General features: G+C 44.3%; 1 protein-coding gene across 8 annotated transcripts in view; it reads left to right on the top strand.

Moving 5' to 3' along the window:
* Positions 1 to 25,849, top strand: part of HECW1 (HECT, C2 and WW domain containing E3 ubiquitin protein ligase 1) — a 317,934-nt gene that overhangs the window by 249,035 nt on the left and 43,050 nt on the right. For all 8 annotated transcript variants that reach the window (XM_064169530.1, XM_064169529.1, XM_064169533.1 and 5 more), the window contains 8 exons: positions 5,620 to 5,805; positions 6,388 to 6,522; positions 13,791 to 13,896; positions 14,117 to 14,213; positions 16,760 to 16,843; positions 18,219 to 18,328; positions 21,105 to 21,225; positions 23,073 to 23,186. In XM_064169530.1, coding sequence (XP_064025600.1) covers positions 5,620 to 5,805; positions 6,388 to 6,522; positions 13,791 to 13,896; positions 14,117 to 14,213; positions 16,760 to 16,843; positions 18,219 to 18,328; positions 21,105 to 21,225; positions 23,073 to 23,186 — 953 coding nt within the window. The remainder of the gene's footprint in view (positions 1 to 5,619; positions 5,806 to 6,387; positions 6,523 to 13,790; positions 13,897 to 14,116; positions 14,214 to 16,759; positions 16,844 to 18,218; positions 18,329 to 21,104; positions 21,226 to 23,072; positions 23,187 to 25,849) is intronic.

Below are 25,849 nucleotides of genomic sequence, written 5' to 3'. Positions count from 1 at the left end.
ACAGGTGGGCATAATGCAGTGAAAGAAAGACTGACAAGTCAGATTAAGATATAAGAATGAAAGTGAATTTTCAACATTCAAATCACTTTTTATTCTCTGTTAACACAACAGACCTGCATGTTTTCTTGCAAACCTGGTGTGGAGCAGGAAAAATGGAATGACAGAAGGAAGCAGATAGGGTGATCTCACAAGGAGATGCAGTCCTACTTTTCTGTATTACAGAATCACAGAATGGTGGGGGTTGGAAGGGACCTTCAGGGACCATCTTGTCCAATGCCCCTGCTAAGGCAGGTTCACCTAAAACAGACTGCAGAGGAGCGTGTCCAGGCAAGTTTTAAACATCTTCAAAGGAAACTTCACAACCTCTCTGGGCAGCCTACTCCAGTACCCTCAGAGGAAAAAAATTTTTCCCTTAAGTTCAACCTCCTGCATTCCTGTTTGTGCCCACTGTCCTATCACTGACCATCATTACAACAGCCCGGCCCCATCTTCATGACTCCACCCTTTAGATATTGATAAACATTGATAAGATCCCCTCTCAGCCTTCTCTCCTCCAGGCTAGAGAGCCCCAGTGCCTTGATTCTAGTTTAAATTCCCAGAGACTGAAATAAATTTGATAGAACCAAAGAACAATTTATAGAGTGCCCTTCCCTCTTCCCCCTTCTTTCCCTGAAGAAAGGAGTTAGATGTAGAGAGAGGAAAAGGTAAGCACACCCAAATAAATGAATCTCACTTTGATGTGGAAGTTAAAAAGAAAAAATGAACAATAAATTAAAAAGGTATCTGAGGTAGGGAAGCTACAAAGGTATAGGGAAGGGAAAGCAAATACAAACTGTGTAAATACAACCAGATTTTGATAGTAAGGAGTTTGTCCACCTTGTGGGTGATGGCCACGTGGTAAAACAAAGAGAACCAGGAACAAGATGGTGATGCTGGTAAGCAGGGAGACAGGGAATGCAAAGAGAGAGAGAACAGGCAGTCCCCCTGCCTTTATAGACCTTTAGACAGGAAGAGGGAGTGGGCTAACCATGAATCACCTGGTGGTGTTCAGACCTGCCCCTGGGGAGGTGTCAAGAAAACCTAGGGTCAGGTTTAAGGTCAGTCCCCCTGGAGGGTTAACCCTGTACACCCAGATCTCTCAGCCTCTTCTCATAAGTTAAATGCTCCAATCCCCCCAGCATCTTTTTGATTCTCCATTGTATTCTGTCCATTAGTTACCTGTCCATCTTGAACTGAATACCACAGAAATGGACACAGTCCTCTACCTGGAGCCTCACCAGGGCAGAGTAGGGTGGGAGGAGAACCTCCCTCAACCTGTTGGTTGCACTCTTCTGTTAAGAAGAGTGTGACCCCAGAGTACCATTGACATTCTTGAATGCAGTTCAACTAGGCATCTACAGATGACTTCTGACTATTTGGGAAGTCATCCATTTCTGGGTAAGGATAACCTTTCTTTTAGAAAGGAAAAGAAAGTAAAACACTTGAGGAGTTGCTTCAGTGCAGGTCTTTAGGTAGCTACAGGGGTCAAGTTCTGGCTGTGGCACTTTGTGGGTCGAAGCCAGCTCTCCACCTCCAAGTCTCTGCCAGAGATTGTTGTCCATGAAGTCTTGCAGAAGAGGGGATGTATTCATTCATCTGACATTACCTGAACTAGGTTTTGAAGTGCACATAATTTCTTCCATTGACAGCATGATACATGCTGATTTATAGCCAGAAGCAATATCATTTTCATTTGGCATAGCTGCTTGCAAAATAAGCAACTGATTCCATAGTGGTGTGAGGAACAGCTTACAAGAGACTGAATCTCAGTTTTATTTCTCACTGAAATGAAAAAAAAAAAGCCAAGAGAGGCCTTCAGTTTGAGCTTATAAAGTTGTCTCTAAGATGAGAGCCAGAATAATCTATTGCAACATCTGTCAAATGGTCATACAGATTCCACTTGTACAGAAATAATGGCCCACATAACTTCTGCCTATAGCATGGTTGTAATATTTTAACCACAAGCCTCTATTAAAAATTTCAAGCTATTAATTATGCCAGTGAAGTAGGGATTGGAAAATATTCTCCAGCAGTTAGAATTAAAAGGGAAAGGCTCTCATTTTTCAGATAGTTTATTTCAGACAGAAACCTACTCTTTTTTTTTTGTTCACCCAGTGAAACTCAGGCATTGGTAGCAGCTTAGATCAAACTGTGACTTATGGAGCAGGCTGGGATCTTAGCAATCTGTGATCATGAAGTTTTCCTGGGTTGTAACCAGGTCATACCTTCAGGGTAGAGATCATATCTCTGTGATTTCATAACCTTTACTTACCTTTGCCATAATTAGGGACCCTGTGCTGCAGGCAGTATTTCTCAGCACTACCACTGTGATAAATCCTTGCATAATAAAGATAATACTTGTAAAGGCTTTATTGCATTATAATGGTTAAAGTACATAGAAATTGAGAATTCAGAGCTCTTAGAGCAGATTCTCTGTACAGATTACAGGTACACACACTGGGGCTCAGCTGGCTGGAGACAAGAGTCCTCCAATGAGCCTTTATTACTTCAGTGAGTAATTAAATCCTTTGGGCTGGCCAGCAGAACCAGCATACTCATTTCCTCTGTAGTGAAATGCTCAGAAGGGTTGCAGGTTTGTGTAACGTTCCCTACTCTGTCTTGAAGAGCTTTTTCCCTTTAATAAATGACCCCGGGAGTAGCCTGCAGATGAGAACACACTTGTGTTGTCACCCTAACTGTATTTTGTGGCTCTCTGTCATTGAACACTCTTTGGCAACAAATATGATTCACTTTGGCTCCTGTTCTGCAACCAGATCAACGCAAACTCAAACTGCTTCAGGGCATTTAATGTCCTTTGTGAGATACAGCTTGGTGCTTGAGGGGTGATGTTCATCTAGCTCATGAAAACCTCTCCATCTGACATGCTTTGTAGTCATTGCAGAAACAAATACTGCTTTCCAGGAAATGATTCATGTCTTCCAAAAACAGACTGTTGAAAGTTCCTCTTTCTGTCCTGTGGCTCTGAAGTGACCATAAATAAGGTAGCAAGCTTAGATGGAGACATCTGCACTGCAGTCCTCTTAAGTTCATCGGTCCTACACATGGATGTGCTGGAGTGTGTCCAGAGAAGGATCACAAGGATGATGAGAGGGCTGGAGCACCTCTCCTATGAGGAGAGACTGAGGGAGTTGGGGCTGTTCAGTCTGGAGAGGAGACGGCTCCAAGGTGACCTTATTGTGGCCTTTCAAGTATCTTAAGGGGACCTACAAGAAAGTTGGGGAGCAACTTTTAGGATGTCAGGGAGCGAAAGGACTGAGGGGAATGGAACAAAGAAATGGGTAGATTCAGACTGAATGTTAAGAAGTTCTTCACCATGAGGGTGGGAGAGCCTGGAACAGGTTGCCCATGGAGGTGGTGGAAGTCTCATCCCTGGATGAGGTGTTTAAGGCCAGGCTGGATGAGGCTCTTGACAACCTGATCTAGTGTGAGGTGTCCCTGCCCATATGGCAGGGGGCTTGGATCTAGATGATCCTTGTGGTCCCTTCCAACCGTGACTGATTCTATGATTCTGTGGATCTCAATTGGAATTAAAACATAAATACACAGTCCCAGATGTCACTGCATTTCTCTAGCATCATCCAGTCACACAAGCAGTGTTTCTGTTGACCAATGAAAGGGCTGAAACAGGCACGAGTACTTGCATTTCACGTGAGGTGTTGTAGCTGATCATCGTTCTGGGCTGGGTTAGGAAGGCACCTGCTCCTGCACGAGCTGGTTGTGCATGACATGTGGGGTGTTTCACTTTCCAAATTGTATTTCTGAATTCTGGGTGATCCCTGAGGTCTGTTGTTTGAGGTGGCTGACTCTGAAATTAAAATATTCACCAGCACCACAATAAAATGGAGAAAGACAGAAGACTGTATTCTCAAGAGCCACAAAAATGGTTAAGGAAGTTGAACATGTTACTTATGAGGAAAGACTGAGGGAGCTGGGGCTTTTCAGCTTGGAGAGGAGGAGACTAAGCATAGCATAGAAGTCTTAGCATAGCATAGAATCAGCCAGGTTGGAAGAGACCTCCAAGATCATCCAGTCCAACCTAGCACCCAGCCTTATCCAGTCAATTAAACCATGGCACTAAGTGCCTCAGCCAGTCTTGAACACCTCCAGGGATGGCAACTCCACCACCTCCCTGGGCAGCCCATTCCAATGCCAATCACTCTCTCTGGCAAGAACTTCCTCCTAGCATCCAGCCTAGACCTCCCCCAGCACAACTTGAGACTGGGTCCCGTAGTTCTGTTGCTGGTCACCTGTCAGAAGAGCCCAACCCCACCTGGCTACAGCCTCCCTTCAGGTAGTTGTAGGCAGCAATGAGGTCTGCCCTGAGCCTCCTCTTCTGCAGGCTGCACACCCCCAGCTCCCTCAGCCTCTCCTCATAGGGCTGTGCTCCAGGCCCCTCACCAGCTTTGTTGCCCTTCTCTGGACATGTTCCAGCACCTCAACATCTCTCTTGAATTGAGGAGCCCAGAACTGGCCACAGCACTCAAGATGTGGCCTGACCAGTGCTGAGCACAGGGGCAGAATAACCTCCCTTGTCCTGCTGGCCACACTGTTCCTGATGCAGGCCAGGATGCCATTGGCTCTCTTGCCCACCTGGGCACACTGATGGCTCATGTTCAGCTTACTGTCTACCAGCACCCCCAGGTCTCTTTCTTCCTGGCTGTTCTGCAGCCACTCTGTCCCCATCCTCTAGCACTGCTTGGGGTTGTTGTGGCCAAAGTGCATAACTCTGCACTTGGCCTTGTTAAATCTCATTCCAAAGGAGTGACCTCATTAATGTTTATAAATACGTAAGAGATGAGTGCCAGGAAGTTAGAGCCAGTCTCTTCTTGGTGATGCCCAGTGACAGGACAAGGGGCAGTGGGAGGAAGTTGAGGCATAAGAGGTTCCATGTGAACCTAAGGAAGAATTTTTTCCCTGTGAGGGTTTTGGAGCTCTGGAACAGGCTGCCCAGGGAGATTGTTGAGTCTCCCTCTCTGGAGATACTCAAGAACCCTCTAGATGAATTCCAGTGTGAGCTTCTCTAGGTAGTGGGGGCTGGCCCAGATGATCTTTTGAGGTCCCTTCCATCTCCTGACATTCTATATTCTATGATTCTATGTGAATCATAGAATCAGCAAGGTTGGAAGAGACCTGCAAGATCATCCAGTCCAACCTAGCACCCAGCCCTAGCCAGTCAACCAGACCATGGCACTAAGTGCCTCATCCAGTCCTTTCTTGAAGACCTCCAGGGTCGGTGACTCCACCACCTCCCTGGGCAGCCCATTCCAATGCCAATCACTCTCTCTGTGAAGAACTTCCTCCTAACATCCAGCCTATAGCTCCCCTGGCACAATTTGAGACTGTGTCCCCTTGTTCTATTGCTAGTTGCCTGGGAGACGAGGCCACCCCCACCTGGCTACAATGGAAAGTAGTCATTCAGATCAAAACAATGAGATGGAATCAGTTCTTGAGCCTAAGAAAGTTTGTTTGAGTTCTTGAGGCATATGTCTCATGAAATAAGCAAGTATGTTGCTGTGACACCAGGCCTGGTTTTGCTCACTGCTGTTTGCCACCCCACAGAGTGCCTACCGAGTCTTCACGAACAGCACCTGCTTGAAGCATATGATACTGAAGATCCGTAGAGATGCTCGTAACTTTGAGCGCTATCAGCACAACAGAGACCTGGTCAATTTTATCAACATGTTTGCTGACACTCGGCTGGAGCTTCCTCGTGGCTGGGAGATAAAAACTGACCAGCAGGGCAAGGTAAGAGAGCGCCAGCAAAACTGATCGCTCGTCAGGCTGCGTGACTGCTGAGGGCTCCTGCCTCCTTCACTCAGGATTGGTGAAGGTTTGGTTTAAAAGGCACAAGCAGCAAGCAGAGTTGTCTTAGAAAGGAAGCTTCGAGAGTCAGTGTTCCAAAGCATGGTGGTGAGCCTCTAGCTGTCCGTGGAACATCACACCATAGCCGAGGCCAAGGCAGCACTGGATTAACAAAACAGTTTAAGCCAGAGTCTAGATCTGTCATGACTGCAAAATTTGGCCTAGTGTCTCTGCTTCCAGTGAAGTTCTGCTGACTTCTGGAACCACCAAACCAGCTGAAGCAGTGTTCCCCAGCAGTTTTATTCTCTTCTGTCTTGTTTACTTCATGATCATTACACATGATTTTGACCTACATAGCTTCAGGTATTTTCCAGGAGCCTTGACTGGTGCTTGCTGAACAGGGTATTTCTTCCCACACAGCCCGGTGCTTTTCACTTTGTGATGCCACAGTAGCATCGTGAAGCAAATGAGTGCCACATTGCTGGCAGTCCTGTTACAATAAAGCATTGCTCCTGTGTGTTTCAGTCTTTCTTCGTGGACCACAACAGCCGTGCCACCACTTTCATAGATCCCAGGATCCCACTGCAGAATGGTCGCCTCCCCAATCACCTGACTCACAGGCAACATCTTCAGCGACTCCGTAGCTACAGTGCTGGAGAGGTAACTGGGCTGGTATCAATGCAGAGACTTTTGACAGCAGTCTTCTGTAGAATTCAAAGCACTTTTTATCTTTGAAATGCACTTAAAGTGCCTTGTGGATTTTTATCTTCTAAAGGAAGTAAGATTTCTTCTTTCTGAAGAGTTGATCTCACAGTTTGCTGGCAATGAAGGTTTATATTTTGACTGTTCTGAGAATGAAATAGTAAACAAGAAGAACTAAAGAACCAAAGTGAAATTGTGACAGAATAGATTTAAAGAGAGTCTCTATTTGGCATCCTAGTTTTGCTCTAGTAAAGTCAAATCACTCTTTGCTTTTTATAGCCTAACACTCCAGCAGCCTTATATGTTTCTTCATTCCTCACTGTGACACCATGCTCCAAGAAGGTGCACTCCCTAGCAGTAGTGCAGTAATGTATGCTGAGGTTTGCCTCCTTAGCTTTCAGTCACATTAAAGATCTCTTCTGTGTTTCTTGAGGGTGACTTTTATCAGAGGGCTGTGGGCAGGATTGATAAAGCCTAAATCCTGAGTTTGTATTGTGAATTTAAGGAAGAAGTAGCAGTCAGGTTCTTCATATAGCAAATCCATATAGCTGAAGATATGTAGAGACTGAAGTGGTAGAAAAGTAGAGATGAATTCTGGCCAAAGGATTTTCCTCTTCCAGAAAAACATCTGGGGAAATGCTTGTGAAATTAACAGTAAAATTTATTACAGCAGGACCAGTCTGAACACCTCCCACTGCCAAATGGGGTTGGGATCAGGAGCTGACTGGGCTGTGACTTCAGTACTTTAGGACCAAAGGTAGATGAGGCTTGGGTAGGTTCTCTCTGTCTAGGATGACCATGACAGCATGTATCTGAAGATAGAACTGTATCAGTGAATGTCTTTCAATCATATCTTCCTGCCAACTTAGCAACCTTCCCCTGCCAACAGCTGCAGTATGTTGCTGCTGTTATGACTGATTTTTTGGCATGAATGTGAAAGTCACCTGCATGGTGATTCATATTTGGGCCCATGCTTGCCTGGAGCTTGCTTACAAGTTCACCATGCCAGAAACGTGCTGATCAGTTCAGATGACCTAGAGCCCAGAAAATACACTTGGTTTTGCAAGTGCTGGCTAGGCTGGCAAAGAACAATTTGCCATAAAATATCAAGTACAGAGAAGGGAGTGAAAAGTGTTTGTTTTGAGTAATAACTCTCTAGGGAAGTAGTTCACTGAGGTCACTGATCTGGCATAAGGAGCCGCTGAAACTGCTGACACCTTCAAAAGTTTCAGTGGCCTGGATCCCACAGTGCTTCTGCACCTCTGTTAGAATAAGTAGCTTCCTCTCTGGAAGCATATCCTGCTCCACTGGAAGGACTTCTATTGATTTCCAAGCACTTTGGATTGGTGCCTAAAAGCCCACCATTAACAAGGAAAAGATCCAACCCTTTGCATCTCAGCCCCTTTAAGAGCTGCATGGCTGTTCTATGGCATTTCTTCTAAGTATATTTGGATGATCTTTTGTCCTATAAATGATGTCCATAGGGACACACTTGGGGCTTTGTCCTGGCCATGTGTCAGCTGTCTGCAGTCCAGCTGGTTTCTTTGCTGAGCAGGTGGTGTGGCCTCTTGAATCTGTCACCAGGACAGTATGAAGGACCCCGAAAGACAGCCACCAGTTTTTAGCATTGCATAAGAGATGTCAAAGGAAACTGAACAAGAGCAGAAGAGTGCAGCTTCAGTCATCATTGCTCGTGGGTGCCAGAGGGTGTATAGAAAAGAGAAAGGGTAACAAAAGGAAAAACTCCATCCCTTGCTTTGGTACACAGCTGGCATCCTGTCCAAGTGCCAAAATGAGTTTCCAGTGTCATGTGGATTTCCCAGGGACTCTGTGACATTGAGTGATCAGTCAAGGAAAGAACAGACAAAAACCAGATGAGCCCAAAGTGGGGGAAAAAAGAAATACCCTAGCATCACACACTTAGTGATGACTCTTAGCTGAGTCACCATAAGGACACTATTCTAGTTCTAAGAATTTGTGATCTCAGTACACTCAAGAGCAGACAAAACATCTGGAATTCTTAGAAAATTAGTAGAAAGATCTCTTTAATCTAGGAGGGAACAGGCATTGCCAGAACTAAGTTGTGGTATTAAGAGCCAAACCAATGCAGTCACATCAAGAAATTCAGCAGCAACAATTAACTAAAGGAGCTAACAATTACATGGGCATTGGGTCTCATTTATTTCATACTTTCAGGACAAAACATAGTGAAAATCCACTTTTGTCTCAGTCACAGAGAAGTTTTTGTGCTCCCTGGCCACAGCCAGTGCAGTAGGTAAGCTACAGGGGTTAAGTAGAATTTATGATCTCCTGCTCTCCCTTCCATGGCATCCATGAATCTTCTAAACCCTTTTTGACTCATTAAGATGTGGCCTTGATTCCTACCAGTTAATCTGTCTTTTTTAATGGAGTACCTTGCAATACTAATAAAGAATTGATTTTTGGTATTTCAAATGTACTTTTAAAACTCCCCTGCAAAACTGGAACATAAAAATATGCTGTTTTAAATATAGCAGCTAGCTTTGCTTTATGACCTTTAATACTCATTCTCAGGAGAGGAAAGAAATAGCAGTTACACAGCTCCTTTAGAAGCCTGGCTGTTGCTTCCAAGGCCTGCTTTCAAACATTAACAGGCCAAGTGGAGATTAAAACTGCCCTCTCCCTTTTAACCTCTCTCTGTGTTTAAATATATAGAGAGAAAAATCAGCAGTGCATATAACAAAACTGCACTTCCCTCTTCCAAGAAAGCAAACAGCCCTTTCAGAAATGAATCTGTGACATTTACACCTCTCTGCATAAGACCACAGAATTGTTTCAGTTGGGAAAGACCTTTAAGATCATCCAGTCCAACCATTCTCTAATTCTACCAAGTCTGGTGCTAAACCATGTCCCTCAGCACTGCATCTCTGCCTCTTGGAAACACCTCCTGGGCTGAGGATTCAACCACCTCCCTGAGGAGCCTGTCCCACTCTTTAGGAACCCTTTCAGTGAAGAAGTTTCTTCTACTATCCAGCCTAAACCTTCCCTGTTGCAACTTGAGGCCATTTCCTCTTGTCCTGTATCACTTGTAACTTGGGAGAAGAGACCGACACCTACCTCACTCCAACCTCCTTTCAGAGAGTTTCAGAGATCAAGGTCTCCTCTCAGCCTCCTCTTCTCCAGACTAAACAACCCCAGGTCCCTCAGGTGCTCCTCACCAGAACTGTTCTCCAGACCCTTCACCAGCTTTTTGCCCTTCTCTGGACCCACTGCAGTACTTCAATGTGTTTCTTGTAATGGAAGCTGCAAAACTGACCCCAGTACTCAAGATCAGGTCAGTGCAGAGCCAGTCAGTTCCCTAGTCCTGCTCACTGAAGTAGTCTCCTAAATAAAGGATTTCAGTAGGAACTTTTGGTATCCACCTGAGTGATTGATACTAATCACTTTGAGTTGTGACTGATACTAACCACCATTGATACTAAATGGTATAATAGATAAACTTGACAGAAGTGCTACAGGTTCTTTAGTGAGCACATCTTTAAGTGTATCAGCCTTTTAAAGGAAGAAGGTGGTTGATGCTACTCTCTTGAGGTATCTGTACTGGCCATCTGTAACTAAGTCACAAACTACTTCATTTTCTTCTGCCACTGCTATAAACAGAACAGGTCAGAAGCACTTTCCATTCCCTCTGTAAGACTTTGTATCTGCAGTGGAAATCACCAGGGTAGAGACTTTAAAGACAGAAAGAAGGGAGGCAGCACCCATAAGGGAAATGGAAGAGTTTCTGGTTAGGAGGAGGGCAGAGAAGGTACTGGAAACGTAGCAGTGTATGAATCTCCTCACCCAATCCACACCAAGCAGGTACCAGGATTTAAAGGGATAGGAGGCTCTCAAATCCAGCAGTGGCATAAAATCCAGGAAAGGGCATTGTACGATTGAAAAGCTCCTGTGATGGTTTGGGCTCTCCACTCTGCTTGCAACATCCCAGTATCAGTTGCAAAGCTGCTAAATCCTGCAGTAAAATCTGTCAGATTATCCTGCACTAGATGAACTAGGTCACTGAATCATTAGGGGAGGTCACACTTTTAATTAGAGAATAATCTTCTAATCTAAATTAAATGATTCAATTAGAAAACCAAACTAGACGAGGCAGTTGTGATTAAACGTTGAATTGGAGCAATCAATTTGTACTGTATTGGCTAAAAGATTGGGAAGAGGAGTGTTAGCAAAGTGGAAGTTAATTAGATGCCTGGGGATTTGCTTGTTGTGTTGCCAGAGAGAAATTGTTTAGAGGTGTTGTGTAAAGAGCACGATCCAAACACAGCATTAGCAATGCCAGATGATAGTGATGGAGAAAAGTAGAGCAGCACAGAGGGTGCAGTTGGTTATGTTAAGGCACATGCAGAACTGTGTTCTGTTAAAAGCTGTTAAAGCAGAACTGGGAAGAAGAGGGGAATAAAGGTTTCTTTTGGTGGTCTCTGGACATATATTCAGTCAGAATTCTTGCTTTAGGAGAAATATGTTCAGGCACACAACTCAGCAGCCATGGAGACCTAGCCAAGAGAAAATAAAAGAGAACTAAAATCAAGTGACATGAGCAAAGGGAGGATCCAGCCCCAGGTTGGGCACAAGTACCATGCAGTTCCCAGGTGATGAGCAAATACCAACTGGTGCTAATTTTCTTCAGAGATGGATGTTTAACTCAGCTCTTACTCCTCTCTTTTCCCCCTTCCTACTCAGTAAACCTGTGTGTAGCAACGTAAGTGTAGGATTTGTCTTTGCCAATGGTGAGGCAGAGACCACCCTTAAAACCAGGCTCACCCACCAGCTGCAATCCTGTGCAAGGCTGGAAAAGAGACATCCTGACTTGATGTGGAGAACCTGAGCTCAGCAGAGCTGAACATACATTCTTGCTAACACAACTATCACAAGGCAGTGTGATTTTGACCGTGCTGCCTAAAGACAGCCCAAAAAGTGGTTGCTCTTACAAGGGTTTCATGCCGACTGACAGTGGAGTATGGGGCACCTCCTGCACCTTCCTCTTTCTTCCACAGCATAGACTGAATGCCATAAAGGCCACTTAGTGCCTGTCAGGGTGGATGCCTGGGCTACAGAGCAAAGCCTGCCTAAGCCTGAGCTAAACTTGCAGTGTCACTTTGCCCAGGGGGATGTGAGGAGGAGACAAAGGCAGAAGATGCAGCGCAGAGAAACTTAGTGAACTGTTTGACCTGCTTGGAAAGTTCTTCATGATTTTAAAAGTGGGAAGGGTTGGTTAGCACATCAGACCAATAAATACTGCAGGCTTGACTGTTCTCACTGGCACTTGAGTAAGTCTCCTGTCAGCAGATGCACCTATTTCATGTTGGTATGCAAGTGAAATCGCAGCTGATGGAGCAAAGCATTCACAATGCACTTTCACAGCAGATTTTTGTTTACTACTGCATTATGCTTAATTAGAGTCAGTAAGATTTGTCATTGTTTAACCTGTGTATTGACACATGTGAAGTGGACTGACTGGTATCTTCTTCCATATGAACATTTTATGCTTTGTGTGCTCCAAGGGCAACTTGCCAGTCACATTTAGCTTCTCAGTTTTCATTTATATCCAGTTGGAAGACCTGGCGTTTGGCTGTACCACTGAAAATGGGTTGGCACCACTTACTTGGATGCAGAGCTAAGGATTTAAAATATTGGAGTAGGGGCAATTTCTTCCTGAAGTGGTTGCCAAGTGCTGAAATTTGTGCAGTGAGAAAGGAGCAGCTGCTATTAGCCCAGCAGAATGGCAGTTGGAATTCCTAACACATCTTGTGCTGGGACGGGCTGTCCTCACACAGATTTTGCAGCAGTGCTGCTCTGGTGGCTTCTCTGCTTCACTGTGGCCAGATTTTGGAGAAATGTGTGAAGGAGAGGTGGATTCCCCTTGGCTTGCACAAGTCCCAGGAAGTAACAACTTACTGAAGGCAGATTTCCTCATTGTATGGCTTTTAATATCCTCATACCTAAGTGTTTCTCCATCTTATGATGTACCTTCATAGATGATCTGGATGAGGGCATGGAGTCAGTCATCAGCAAGTTTGCAGATGACACTAAGCTGGGGGCAGATGTGGCTGGGTTGGAGGGCAGAAGGGCTCTGCAGCAGGACCTTGACCGCCTGGACAGATGGGCAGAGTCCAAGGGGATGGCATTCAATAGCTCCAAGTGCAGGGTGCTGCACTTTGGCCACAGCAACCCCATGCAGAGATACAGGCTGGGGTCAGAGTGGCTGAGAGCAGCCAGACAGAGAGGGATCTGGGGGTGCTGATTGATACCTGCCTGAACATGAGCCAGCAGTGTGCCCAGGTGGCCAAGAGAGCCAGTGGCATCCTGGCCTGCATCAGGAATGGTGTGGCCAGCAGGAGCAGGGAGGTCATTCTGCCCCTGTACTCTGCACTGGTTAGAGCACAGCTTGAGTGCTGTGTTCAGTTCTGGGCCCCCCAGTTTAGGAGGGACATTGAGATGCTTGAGCGTGTCCAGAGAAGGGCAACGAGGCTGGGGAGAGGCCTTGAGCACAGCCCTACGAGGAGAGGCTGTTTTCTCCCAGCACATCTCACTTGCAGTCTGGGGTGAGCTCAAGATATTGAGAACATGACCTTACTGAAGAGAAAGGTTTTTTTGCATCCCTCTATAGACCTTTCCCCACATTTAGTTGTGCAAGCAACTGTGGATGGCAGACCAGAGATGTGCTTCTGCAAGATGTCAGGTATTGATGTCACATTTATTATAAAGGCAGGATATGGAGCATGTTCTGATGCCTGAATGTGCCTCACTGCTGTTCCTGCTAACACTTATTACTGTCTACAACTACCTGAAGGGACATTGTAGCCAGGTGGGGGGTGGCCTCTTCTCCCAGGCAACCAGCAATAGAACAAGGGGACACAGTCTCAAGTTGTGCCGGGGTAGGTCTAGGCTGGATGTTAGGAGGAAGTTGTTGGCAGAGAGAGTGATTGGCATTGGAATGGGCTGCCCAGGGAGGTGGTGGAGGCATCATCCCTGGAGGTGTTCAAGAAAAGCCTGGATGAGGCACTTAGTGCCATGGTCTAGTTGACTGGCTAGGGCTGGGTGCTAGGTTGGACTGGATGATCTTGGAGGTCTTTTCCAACCTGGTTGGATTCTATGATTCTAAGTAAAGATGAGAAACCTTTTTACTGACTGATGTGCTTGCCAGTGATTGGTTTTGATCATTCTTTCCCCTTCCTCTGATGTCGCAGGCCTCCGAAGTCTCTCGAAACAGAGGAGTGACTCTTTTGGCACGTCCTGGCAACAGTCTTGTAACAGCTATTCGAAACCAGCATCATCATGAGACATTACCTCTGGGTAAGCCAAGTTTCTTTGTCTTTTTTCCTTTTCAAAGCAATGCTCACAAAGATGCTTTTCACAACTTCTCATCAACTACAGGCACCGCTTCTCGTTGCCCTGTGCCTCACGACCAGTGCAGTCAGTGTGGCCCTGCACAGTCATAGTGACACAACAGGGCCCTCTCAGTGATCAAAACAGCCTCTTAATTGTTTCTGTTGGGTTTCCTTTTCTTTTCCAGCTTACAATGACAAGATTGTTGCATATCTACGCCAACCAAACATTTTTGAGATGCTGCAGGAGCGTCAGCCCAGCTTGGCCAGAAACCATGCACTCAGGTACTGCTTTTTCCCAAATTGCTGAAATAAAGTTCCAGGAAGGACTTTGGCAAGTGGGGAAAACTAAATTCTGGTAACTGCAGTACATGTTATTAACTTGGGCTCCATATGGAGCTGTGACCATTAAAGAGCAGGTGTGGACCACCAGAATCTATGTAGTTAACTGTAGTTATTCTCCATACTCAAGCAGAAAGGAGAACCAACATAACTGTGGGCAAATAGTGACATATCTAATTTCCATTCTCAGTATTACTCAGTAGCAGAAACTCTGTCTTCACCTACAGGCATCACTTTGCTTTTCAAAAGTACAATTAAAGTTGTATTCAGATGGAAGTCAGCTTCAAAGCCTCAATAACTTCAGGAGAACCAGGATTTTACTATGTATTTGGATGAACACCCATGTCTTGGACAGAGTTAACCTAGATTTTGTAAAGAAATAGGAGAATTATGAAGCAGACTGTTCTCCTGTCTTTAATTGTTCTCATTAATAGAATCATAGAATGGCCTGGGGTAGAAGGAACCTCCAAAGGTCATCTGGTCCAACCCCCCCTGCAGTAAGCAGGGACATCCTCAACTAGATCAGGTTGCCCAGAGCCTTGTTGAGCCTCACCTTGAATATCTCCAGGGATGGGGCCTCAACCACCTCCCTAGGCAACCTGTTCCAGTGCTGTACTACCTTCATGCTAAAGAACTTGTTCCTAACACCCAGTCTAAATCTGCTTTTCTTTACTTTGAAACCACTGTCCCTTGTCCTATTACTCCAGGCCTTTGTAAACAGTCTTTCTCCATCCTTCTTGCAGTCTCCCTTCAGGAAGGTGGTAATTAAGTCTTAATGGTAGTCCTTTTCAAAGTAATTAAATTGTACCTTCCTTTTTCCTAATGCCTTTAACAACAGTAAAACTGACCATTCATACAAACAAACCAACCTACCTCAACAACAGACCCAAAAGCCAATACAATTTAAGCAATTTAAACTAACTCCAAAGATTAAATTAATTGTTTTGGCCCCAAATAAATAATCTGGTATTAGTCAGTCTCAGCAATGCACCAGCTGAGAGTCTGACCATGAATTTTGTTTACACTGTGTAGTAAGAAATGCTGCTGCAGTACTGGAGGAGGAGGGAAAGAAGAGCAAAGGAAGGACCCTCATGTTTCTGCTGATAGCATTACTGACTTGTGGTTTACCTCTGAGGACTAGAGAAAGAGTTCTCTGGATGTAAGGATTAGACTTCCTTCCTGGAGGAATTAATACATTCAAATGAAGCAAGTGAGGCAGAGTGAAAAATGCTCTCAGTATTTGAGGTGAACATTTCCGTAACTGAGAATTTTTTATCTTCACCGTTGAATTATTTCAGACTATTTTTTCTCTCCTCAGCTGTAATTTGATTTCTCATGTCTCAGAGAACAGATGGTGCTTTTATCTCCTTTTGAGCAGAGAACAAAATTGACTAGTGATAGGGACTAGACAGCTTAGCTAGTGTCTAATGAGATTTGTAACAGGATATTGAGCCCTTGGCCTCCAGGTCGTCGTTGTGATTATACCTTAGGTCAGGAGCGATCACAGGCTACCATCTAGTGCTCCTACAGCAGGTATTAAGCAGTCTCCTAGGAGACAAACATCCATCTTGTCCAGGGCTTGGTTGTACAATAGATTGCAGCCCCACCCAACAAGGTACTAATGCACTTCCTTGACTTGAGGTAGAATGCTTTGATTTGATGCTAGAGTAGATGGTCTGGGACACTGCAGTGCTTTAGAAACACACTCCCAGATTGGGGTGTAGGTATCTATCTTCTGTGGTCCTAGTCTGCTGATAGGATCCTACTCTATATTGCCCACATCTTATTAGCATTCATTGAACAACAAAACATATGACTTTATACATGTGCTGTATAACCTCTGTGTGATCAATTAATATCATAGAATCAACCAGGTTAGAAGAGACCTCCAAGCTCATCCAGTCCAACCTAGCACCCAGCCCTAGCCAATCAACCAGACCATGGCACTAAGTGCCTCATGCAGGCTTTTCTTCAATACCTCCAGGGACAATGACTCCACCACCTCCCTGGGCAGCCCATTCCAATGGCAAATCAGGAATATAGTGGGGTGTTATTTGCCAGAGAGAACTGACAGAGGTAGAATTCTGGTTAAAAAATGGTCATATGTTAGTTGTAGCCTTAAACAGAAAACAGTGACCTTAGCTATAGTGATATGCATGAGCTTGGAGGACTAAGAATCATTCTGTTTTCTAAACTATGCTATAAAATCTCTTGGTTTTACCTAAAGGAAATTGAGTGATAGAAGTAGACTATTTTTTTGCAAGATTGTGAGTGAGAGCAGAAAATTAATCTGGCAATTAAGATGTTTGCCATTTGTGTAAGGAGACAGAAACTGGCAAGCCACCAAGGAATACTAACCCTATGCATAGTTCATGTCTTGATAATGGCATGTTCTCTGTTGTTGGTTTTAATGGGTTTGTGTTTGGTTTATTTATTTGGTTTGTGGTTTGTTTGTTTCATTCTTCTCAATAATAGAATTTATGTTTCAGGGAGAAGATCCATTACATTCGGACAGAGGGCACACATGGGCTTGAAAAGTTGTCCTGTGATGCAGATTTAGTCATTCTGCTGAGGTAATCCATTTGATCAAAAGCATAATGTCATTACTTCAGGGTACCAGAGAAGCCAGCTGGCCTTTTTTCACCATAATTGAAAAGATTCTGTTATATTTTCCAGGTCGTTTAGAACTAGAGCAGGACTCACTGTTACTGACAGTGACCCAAAGTAATTAACAAGAGTGTGTCTGTCAACCTTCACTTCCTGAAAGGCAGCCTCCATCAGTGCAGCAACCTCCATTTCCAGTCACCTCAATTGATACAGCTGTTGCCATCAATTAGCAGATAAAAATAGAGTGAGGTCAAAATGTTTTCTGTTAATGGAGGGGGAAAAAAAAGAGGAACAAATGGGTCTTCTTCAGTACAAGTAGGTAATGCAAAGTAGTTGTGAAATTGCTAGTTTTACCATGACAGTGCTGCACAGACAGGACCAGGTCACACTGATGTCATGACCAATGTGCACAGCAGTGAGCATGTTTGTGGCATAGCTAAGACTTCCAGTTTTATGAGGACCTTAGGCTTGCTCTTTAGGTCATAGAATCAACCAGGTTGGAAGAGACCTCCAAGATCATCCAGTCCAACCTAGCACCCAGCCCTAGCCAATTAACTAGACCACGGCACTAAGTGCCTCATCCAGGCTTTTCTTGAACACCTCCAGGCACGGTGCCTCCACCACCTCCCTGGGCAGCCCATTCCAATGCCAATCACTCTCTCTGTGAAGCACTTCCTCCTAACATCCAGCCTAGACCTCCCCTGGTACAACTTGAGACTGTGTCCCCTTGTTCTGTTGCTGGTCACCTGGCAGAAGAGACCAACCCCCACCTGACTACAACCTCCCTTCAGGTAGTTGTAGAGAGCAGTGAGGTCCCCCTGAGCCTCCTCCAGGCTAAACACCCCCAGGTCCTAGCTACTTTTGTTCAGCGCAGCTAAAGGCTTGTTTTATTGTCTGGGTCTTACCAGAGCAGGTGGCTTTGATGTGCTATACAGCACTGTCTAACACAAGAATCTTACTGTTTATTCCTATCAACTTAATCACAGTGATGGAAGAGCTCAGCTATATGAAAATGTGAGAGCCAAGCAAAACGACCTGGGAGACAGTTGTGTGTATCTTAGCTTCTCACTGTTAAAGTGCTGAAGTTGTCCCTCTTTACTACATAGCCTCAGAACTTTCTATCAGCAGACCAAGCCCCTGGGTTAGCATGAAAGGTGTAATGAAATTAGCTTTGTTCTCCTTTGTTCCTGCTGACCTGAGTTGGGAAGCCTGTGGATTTTGTGAATCCATGAGTTCAGAGATGTACCCAAACTTAGGACTGGAGCAGACTTGCACCATTCTGTGTATTTACTTTCCTTTATGTGATGAGTGTGAACTAAATCTCTCACTTTTTCCATGCAGCCTTTTCGAAGAGGATATAATGTCCTACATACCACTGCAGGCTGCCTTCCATCCTGGCTACAGTTTCTCTCCTCGCTGTTCACCCTGTTCCTCACCCCAAAATTCTCCAGGTAAGAGGACTGAGAAAATAATAGGAAATGCTGCATTTGTGATGTTTCCCCTGGTAAATACACAGGGACAGACTCAGCTCCAGCCTCAGCTGTCAGCCTGCTGATTCCAATGCCCGCTCCAAATCTGATCCCAGCTGCCTTTTTTCACTGGATCAGTTGCCATTGCTGTTATGTATCTGCTGAAATGTTAACAGTAGCTGAAATACAGGGATCAGAATTTACCTATATGGAAGAAGGTACCCTCCTGCTTTTTATCTCTTTGGAAAGGATTAGAATAAGAGAATAAAGCACTCCAAACTGAACTTCTGACACGGAGGCACATGTGAGAGAAGCAAAGGGCACCTTCCAAATCAGAGGTGTATTGCAATACCTCCATTACTCCTGTACAGTTCAGTCTCCTCCACTCAGTGTTCCAAAGACTTCTCTTCTTCCCAGGACTCATCTGTTTTTGAGACCTGAGGGGATCATCTTGATCATGTAGCCTGACCTCCCGTGTTGAGCCCATTAACTCTGGTTTGACGGGAAACATATTTTCCAGAAAGACATGCTGTCTGAGAAGCTTATTTCCAGCTGTGCTATGTCTCTGGAGTTATTGTTTATGCTATAGAAATCTGAGGAGCTAATGTCTCCCTTTTGCCAAGATACACAGACCCCAGCACAGTCTCACTGCACAGCTGTGTCCTGTGGCCATTTTGAGAGAATGGAGAGAAATGTGATCTGAAGAAATCTGGTTTGGGCTGAGCTTTTTAAACGTTCATTTACATTATCTAGTTTCAAGCAAAGTTAATGGATGCTACATTCAGCTCTCAGAGGTGGCACTGGGAAATTGGACAGGTTTTTTGAGGAGAAGAAGTTTAATTCTGGATTCCTGTCTCTAGAAGGACAGTGTCAGAATGTCCTGCTTTTGGTAATGAGCTTTAACACCACTGCTAGTACATTTTCCCTTCTCTACATCAGGACAGGTCCTAAACTACTCACTTGCAAGACAAGAATCTAAGTATCTGTCAAGAAGATGACTTGGTGGGGATGTTAAAAGAACTGTTCTGGTCTCTACCTATTCTTGTGAAAACACAAGAAAGGCAAATACTCATTTCCAGCAGCATACTGCCTGATGGCTTATTTCTGCCACTGATTAGATAGACCCATGAAAACACCCACTCTCTTATGTCCTGGGGTGGAGGGGGAAGTCTAGCAGAAGAAAAGTGTCTCAAGGAATTCTCTTTGCAGTACACACAATTTGCCTTTCTGATTTACCAGCAGAGAGTTACTGTGATGGTTTACTTATCATAGAAGGTTTGGGTACTACCCATCCCCCCACTCTTATGAAATCACTCAGAGTAGATTCAGCCAAGCTGGAAATGAAGGACTGAAGCTATGTTTACAGCTTAGCACAATATCCAGGCATATATACACAAATATATATAGTTATATACAAATTAAGAGTAGCACAGAAACACAATACTCCTCCTAGAAACAATCAAAGTCCCCAGGAGGGCTCCCGACACAAACCCCCTTCCCCCTCCCTCTTTCCCTGCCTTCAGAAATAACCAGATCAATCCAGGTAATAAATCTGGAGATCTGAGGTGAGATGTCAAAAGAAGACAACAAGGAGGTTAGAGGAAAAAGGGGTTAGGTGGATTAGAGAGTTAAAGGCAGAGTCAACTGCAGAGAGCAGACCGCCAGAAAGAAGGCACAGCCAGAAGTGGGAGCTGAGCACTGTGTGTGAAGTGCCTCTCTTATCTATATTTTGACTAGTGGTGTTTCTCAGCAGAAAACTGAGGGATAGAGATTACTGTTGTTTTATTTCCTTCTTCTCACAGCTAAGGATTTCATTTCTCACAGTAAAAATTAGCCTCAAACCAGCACAGTTACTCATATCCTTCCCTCCTGGCAACACAGTGCTTGGTGCTTCCATCAAATAGGTTTATATTTTTATTATTGTTATTATTTCTTTTTGGCTTCCAGTGGAGGACTTTTTTTTTTGGCCAGATTTCTCATAAGAGAGCCTGTTTTTGTTGTCTTCTGTAATGAGATAAGGAAATGGCATTTCATGGATCCATTCTTTGACCTCTTATGGAGTGCCATTTATTTGTACCAAAGGACTAATCAGCTACTTTGAGAATGCAGGCTTCAAAACAAAACAGGTCCCATATTGCTAAAAAACTGCTGTGTGTGTGAATTAGAACAGGAAAATCCAGCATTTCCTCCTGACAGAAATCCTTCTTGATGCCACAAAGGGGTTTTGTGTTGATAGCTGGAAGTGTTTAATATACAGTCAGATTAACACAGGGAAACCTGATCCCAGCTTGGCTGGGTGCTAGGCTTCAGTGAGAAGCCTTGCTATGAGCTCCAGAGGTTTCATCCTGCCAAGTAAGGAGATCTCCTATGCAGTGCAGAGGAGAGAGAGCTCTTGAAAATGCAAAAGGGAAAGGAAACCAAACTGCCAATGACTGTGGGTGGGAGTTATACATGGCAGTCTTTCTCATGTCTTCCTGATCCTCGAAACTCTGTTCAGACCAATCACAGTTAAAGGCTGAGGCACCACAAAGGCACAGGCAGTTATCTTAGTAAAGAAGGCATAGCCTCCAAGAGTCACTGCAGTCAGCAAACTATAGGAGCTGACAAGCCTGTTAATGCCAGGTGGGACAAAAAGAACCCTGAGTACACTGTAGATCTGGAAACAGTTCCTCATGCATTTGTTAGCCAGTTGTGACTGGAAGCATCAGAAGAAGGTCAAGTCCCTCACACTTTAGGCTGCTGTTTGCTTTCCCACCAGGGCTGCAGCGAGCAAGTGCAAGAGCACCTTCTCCATACAGGAGGGACTTCGAAGCCAAGCTGCGCAACTTCTATCGAAAGCTTGAAGCCAAAGGGTATGGGCAAGGTCCAGGTAAAATTAAGTGAGTATTATGACTCTCAAATAGTCTAACGTGGTCTAGCTTTGTCTTCTGTCATTAGCCATGAATGAAGACACTGACAGGGAGTGGGAAACACATCAGAGATTCCATTTTGTGCATGAACCATCAGGGAAAAATAAGATCTTGGTATATCCTGCAAAAGAGTGACCTTCAAGAGGCTTTTGTAGGGAAGATGTATTTCTTAGAGATTCATGTTCTCTAACACTCCCATACCTACCTGTATTTCTACCTGTAATTTACTAGTAGGGAAACAATCTGTTCAGGCAAACATCCACCAGAGATTAACAACAGCTCTGTCACTGTAGTGATGCAGTGACTCCAAATCCTTTGGATCCACAGATCAAGATAACTCAGGACCAGAGAACGACCCTACAGAAGTTAGCCTCTAGGTGCAGATTTAACTTTCAGCAGTTCTTTGTCTTGGTAGCACTTGCACATTTGGGCTGGAGAGATTTCTGCCTCTCTTCATGTATTTTAGTGATCTATATTGGTTGTGGAGTTTGCTTTCCAGACCTCTTGTTAGTTGGCTTTTGATTCTGTACCTGCTTGTGCTCCATTTAGTTATCCAACCTGGCCAAATGAACTATATATTTTTAGGATATTTCTTGGGAATCTTGGTTGAATTTAAGCATCAGATTGGCTTCCTACCAGATCACATCTGTTGTGGGAAGAAAAAAAAAAAAGTCAGTTTATTCCAGGCAGATGTCATCATCAAATATTCTTACAGAACTGGGGAGTTCTGGCCACTGGTTAATCCCTTTTGGTGTCCTGCTAAGTGAGTCAAAAGCAGATGCGAAATGCATTTTGGAAAGTTTGTCTTAACATGTCCATGAATATATGAACAAGAAGGATTTCTTGCACAGATGGTGTTTAAATATACTATTCATTAAGTTGTTTTGGAACTTGGCAGGGAAGTGAGAGGTGTGTTGTATAAACAGAGGCTGATACTCCCTTTGCTTATCCTGCTACAGAAGCAGTAATTCCATGGACATCCACTGGATTAAATCCAGGAAGAGTTTGGGGCCAATCTCAGAGAGCTGTGTTCTCATATAAGAACGAACCTCACAGCCTCTTCTGCTATGCAAATCATAGAATCAACCAGGTTGGAAGAGAACTCCAAGATCATCCAGTCCAACCTAGCACCCAGCCCTATCCAGTCAACTAGACCATGGCACCAAGTGCCTCATCCAGTGTACATAGAAGGTGTTACAGGGAGTCTGAGCGGTAGAGCAGCACTTTGAACCTCACTACAGCACTGTTAAGAAGTTCACCTTGATGCATGTAGAAAAGCCAGGTGAAGCAACACACTGAAACCCCATAATGGTCAAGTAAAATATGCATAATAAAGTGGAGGCTACTTTATTATATTCTAGAGAAAAGGAGGCTGAGAGGAGATCTCTACAACTCCCTGAAAGGAGGTTGGAGTGAGGTGGGAGTCAATCTCTTCCAGAAGTAACTAGTGATGGCACAAGTGGAAATTACTTCAAGTTGCACCAGGGAAGGTTTAGGTTGGATAGCAGAAGAAACTTCTTCACTGAAAGTGTTCTCAAAGACTGGAACAGGTTCTTCAGGGAGGTGCTTGAATCCTCAGCCCTGGGGGTGTTTCCAAGAGGCAGAGCTGCAGTGCTGAGGGACATGGTTTAGCCCCAGACTTGGCAGACTTAGGTAATGCTTAGACTGGATGATCTTAAAGGTCTTTTCCAACCGAAATGAATCTGTGATTAAGTTTCCTGAGAAGGGGTGAGGCTTACCAGTTCCTGTTTACCTTCAGCCTCGGAGGCTTACACAGGACTCAACCATAAGATCTCTATTTCTGCCTGCCCTTGCAGGTTAATTATACGACGTGAACACTTGCTGGAAGGCACCTTCAACCAGGTGATGGCATATTCACGCAAGGAGCTCCAGCGCAACAAGCTCTACGTCACCTTTGTCGGCGAGGAAGGGTAAGGAGCCACTAAATGCTATTGGCTTTGAAGTAGCTGTTACACTGTAAAACACAGGGTTGGTTAAGGCTGAGTCTCTCTTGTTATGCCACGTTTCTTACCTTTTGTTTTACCTCTGATTCATCTTAATCAGCTCAGTTACTTGTTAAAAATAACAATGCTTCGTTTTCCTGTGGCACCTTCCATCTACATGTCTCAGAGAGACAATTTAAGTGGTTAAATCTAATGTCATCTCCTTGCCATAGGTATTTGGACTAGCTGGAAAGCAAAACTAAACTACAGGCCCATGTTTGCACACTGAAGTGGTTAAATCTAATGTCATCTCCTTGCCATAGGTATTTGGACTAGCTGGAAGGCAAAGATAAACTACAGGCCCATGTTTGCACACTGAAGTGGTTAAATCTAAGGTCATCTCCTTGCCATAGGTATTTGGACTAGCTGGAAAGCAAAGCTAAACTACAGGCCCATGTTTGCACACTGAAGTGGTTAAATCTAATGTCATCTCCTTGCCGTAGGTATTTGGACTAGCTGGAAAGCAAACCTAAACTACAGGCCCATGTTTGCACACTGAAGTGGTTAAATCTAATGTCATCTCCTTGCCATAGGTATTTGGACCAGCTGGAAGGCAAAACTAAACTGCAGGCCCATGTTTGCACACTGAATCAGTCTCAGGGCTATAATTAGAGACCAGATCTTTATCCCCTTTGTTACTCTAACTCTTCAAAACGGATCTGGTTTTGCTTCAACGTTTTTTGCTTTGCATGCCATCTAATGATCATTTGTTATCCATATGTGGACTTCTTGTTTCTGGCTGAAGTGAGAAACACAAGTGCTGTTCAGTTCTTGCAGCTTAATTTACCCAGTTGGAAGCCAAAAGTCTTAGAAGTCTCTTGAGCAGGCCTTTTTTCAGGAGACATTCTGCCAGCCTTCCAAATCCACGTGCCATTCCCTTACAATTAAAGCCAGCCCCTGACCTTTTGTTTCCAAATCTAACCAGAACGTTTCAGTGCCACCCTGGCTCACCTCAAGAGCTATGCTGTAATGGAGGCTTAATCCATGTGCTTTTACAACGGAAAACTCACCGTGCATATTTGCAGTGTTCCATAAAACAAAGGTTTGAAATCACATTTCAGTAGCACTGCATGTCAAATTCCTTATTAGAAAACCCAAACACAGATAGGATTTCAGTTCCAAAGGTACCAGCACAGTAAGGCTCTGGGTTAGCTCTTGTCATGTCCAGCAACTACTGACAATATCAGCTCTGAGGTGGCACATCAAGTGAAGAGCTTCTGCCACGCTGTGCTTGTCTGGTGAGGTGTTAGGTCCAGTGGAAAAGAGAAATCACCAATCTCAGAGAGTCACTTAGTGGCCTCAGTGACTGGAGTTCTCTTAAGTCATACTTTTTATACTCTGCAGACCCAGTATTACTTAACAGAGGTTGTCTCACTGCTGAGTTTGCCTCTGGCTTGCAGGGAAAGCACAAAGGTGCAGCATCGCCCAGGTTGTGTTCTGGTATCCTAACACTGGCCAGAGTCATGTTGTTTGCCTCACATCTCTAATAACTTCTGCTGTGTGTGGCATGGTGGCCTCAGGAGAAATTACAAACCAATTTGATTTGCAAATTCATTTATTCTTCACTGCTTCATTTTACATCTGAAGATACATTCCCCCAGGCTCTCTGCTGTTTAATGCTGTTATAGGTTCTACTGGAGGGACTCCAAAGATAACAATTCCCTATGGAAAAGAAGAGTTGATGCTGCATGGGCATGTGAGGCTCTATGGGCACAGCTTCCCATGTGTTCTAAAGCCAAAATTACATTGAAAATGAACTGTGAAGGCTTTATGATGAGTTAAGGTGTTGTAATGCCTAGTTTTTCCTTGGAGGTTTTCAGTTACAGGCAGGTTGTTGTTTGTGGTTCTTTACTCCAGCTGTCATCAGGCTTAGGCCAGTGTTTCAGTGTCCATCAAACCAAATATCTTAGATGGTTAGCACTGGTGCTCATGTGGGTTTATGACCATCCCTTTTGCTGGTGTGGTTTTAGTCTCACCTCATGATCCTAGAGCTAAAGCTGCTCAAAGAGAGAAGTACCAAATACCCAGAGGTGAGGTGGTGGAGGATGAGCCAGCCTGCCCTTATAGCATCTTATAGTTGGACAAATTCAACCCACTATGGTTATGTTTCCATAACTCCAAACAAAACACAGAGCATTCTGCATCCAGCTACAGAATCTTCTACTTACTTTACATTTGGTAAGTAGCAAAGAAGAAGAATCTCTTGACACATGTGGATGCATGGCTACAAATCACTTGTTCATCTTGCTCCATTTAGGTTTTAGATTGAAGAAAACCTACTTACCATTATTAGAGCACAGTCTGGTGTTACTAAATCAATCATAGCTGGGTTTAATGCATTCATGAAGGGTTTTTTTGTTTGGTTTTTTGTTCAAATTGAGATAATATGAAACTGTTTGATGTAAGAGTTGAGTTTTTAAAAGAAAATCAAAGGGGAAAAGTGACTCTCTACAGAGCAAATTCATGTGACAGTGAAATACAGCTGAAGGTGTGCCACGTGTGCTTGAAAGGATCAGAAGAGTAGGAGTTTGGATGGGACAACTGAAGAATCACCACTCTGTCTTAAGAGACACACTTCTGTCAGGACTTAT

This window comes from Pogoniulus pusillus, chromosome 32 (genome assembly GCF_015220805.1).
Source record: "Pogoniulus pusillus isolate bPogPus1 chromosome 32, bPogPus1.pri, whole genome shotgun sequence".
NCBI classification, from domain to species: Eukaryota; Metazoa; Chordata; class Aves; order Piciformes; family Lybiidae; genus Pogoniulus; species Pogoniulus pusillus.
The sequence above is the reverse complement of the archived record's forward strand: the minus strand, read 5'-3'. Positions and strand labels throughout refer to the sequence as shown.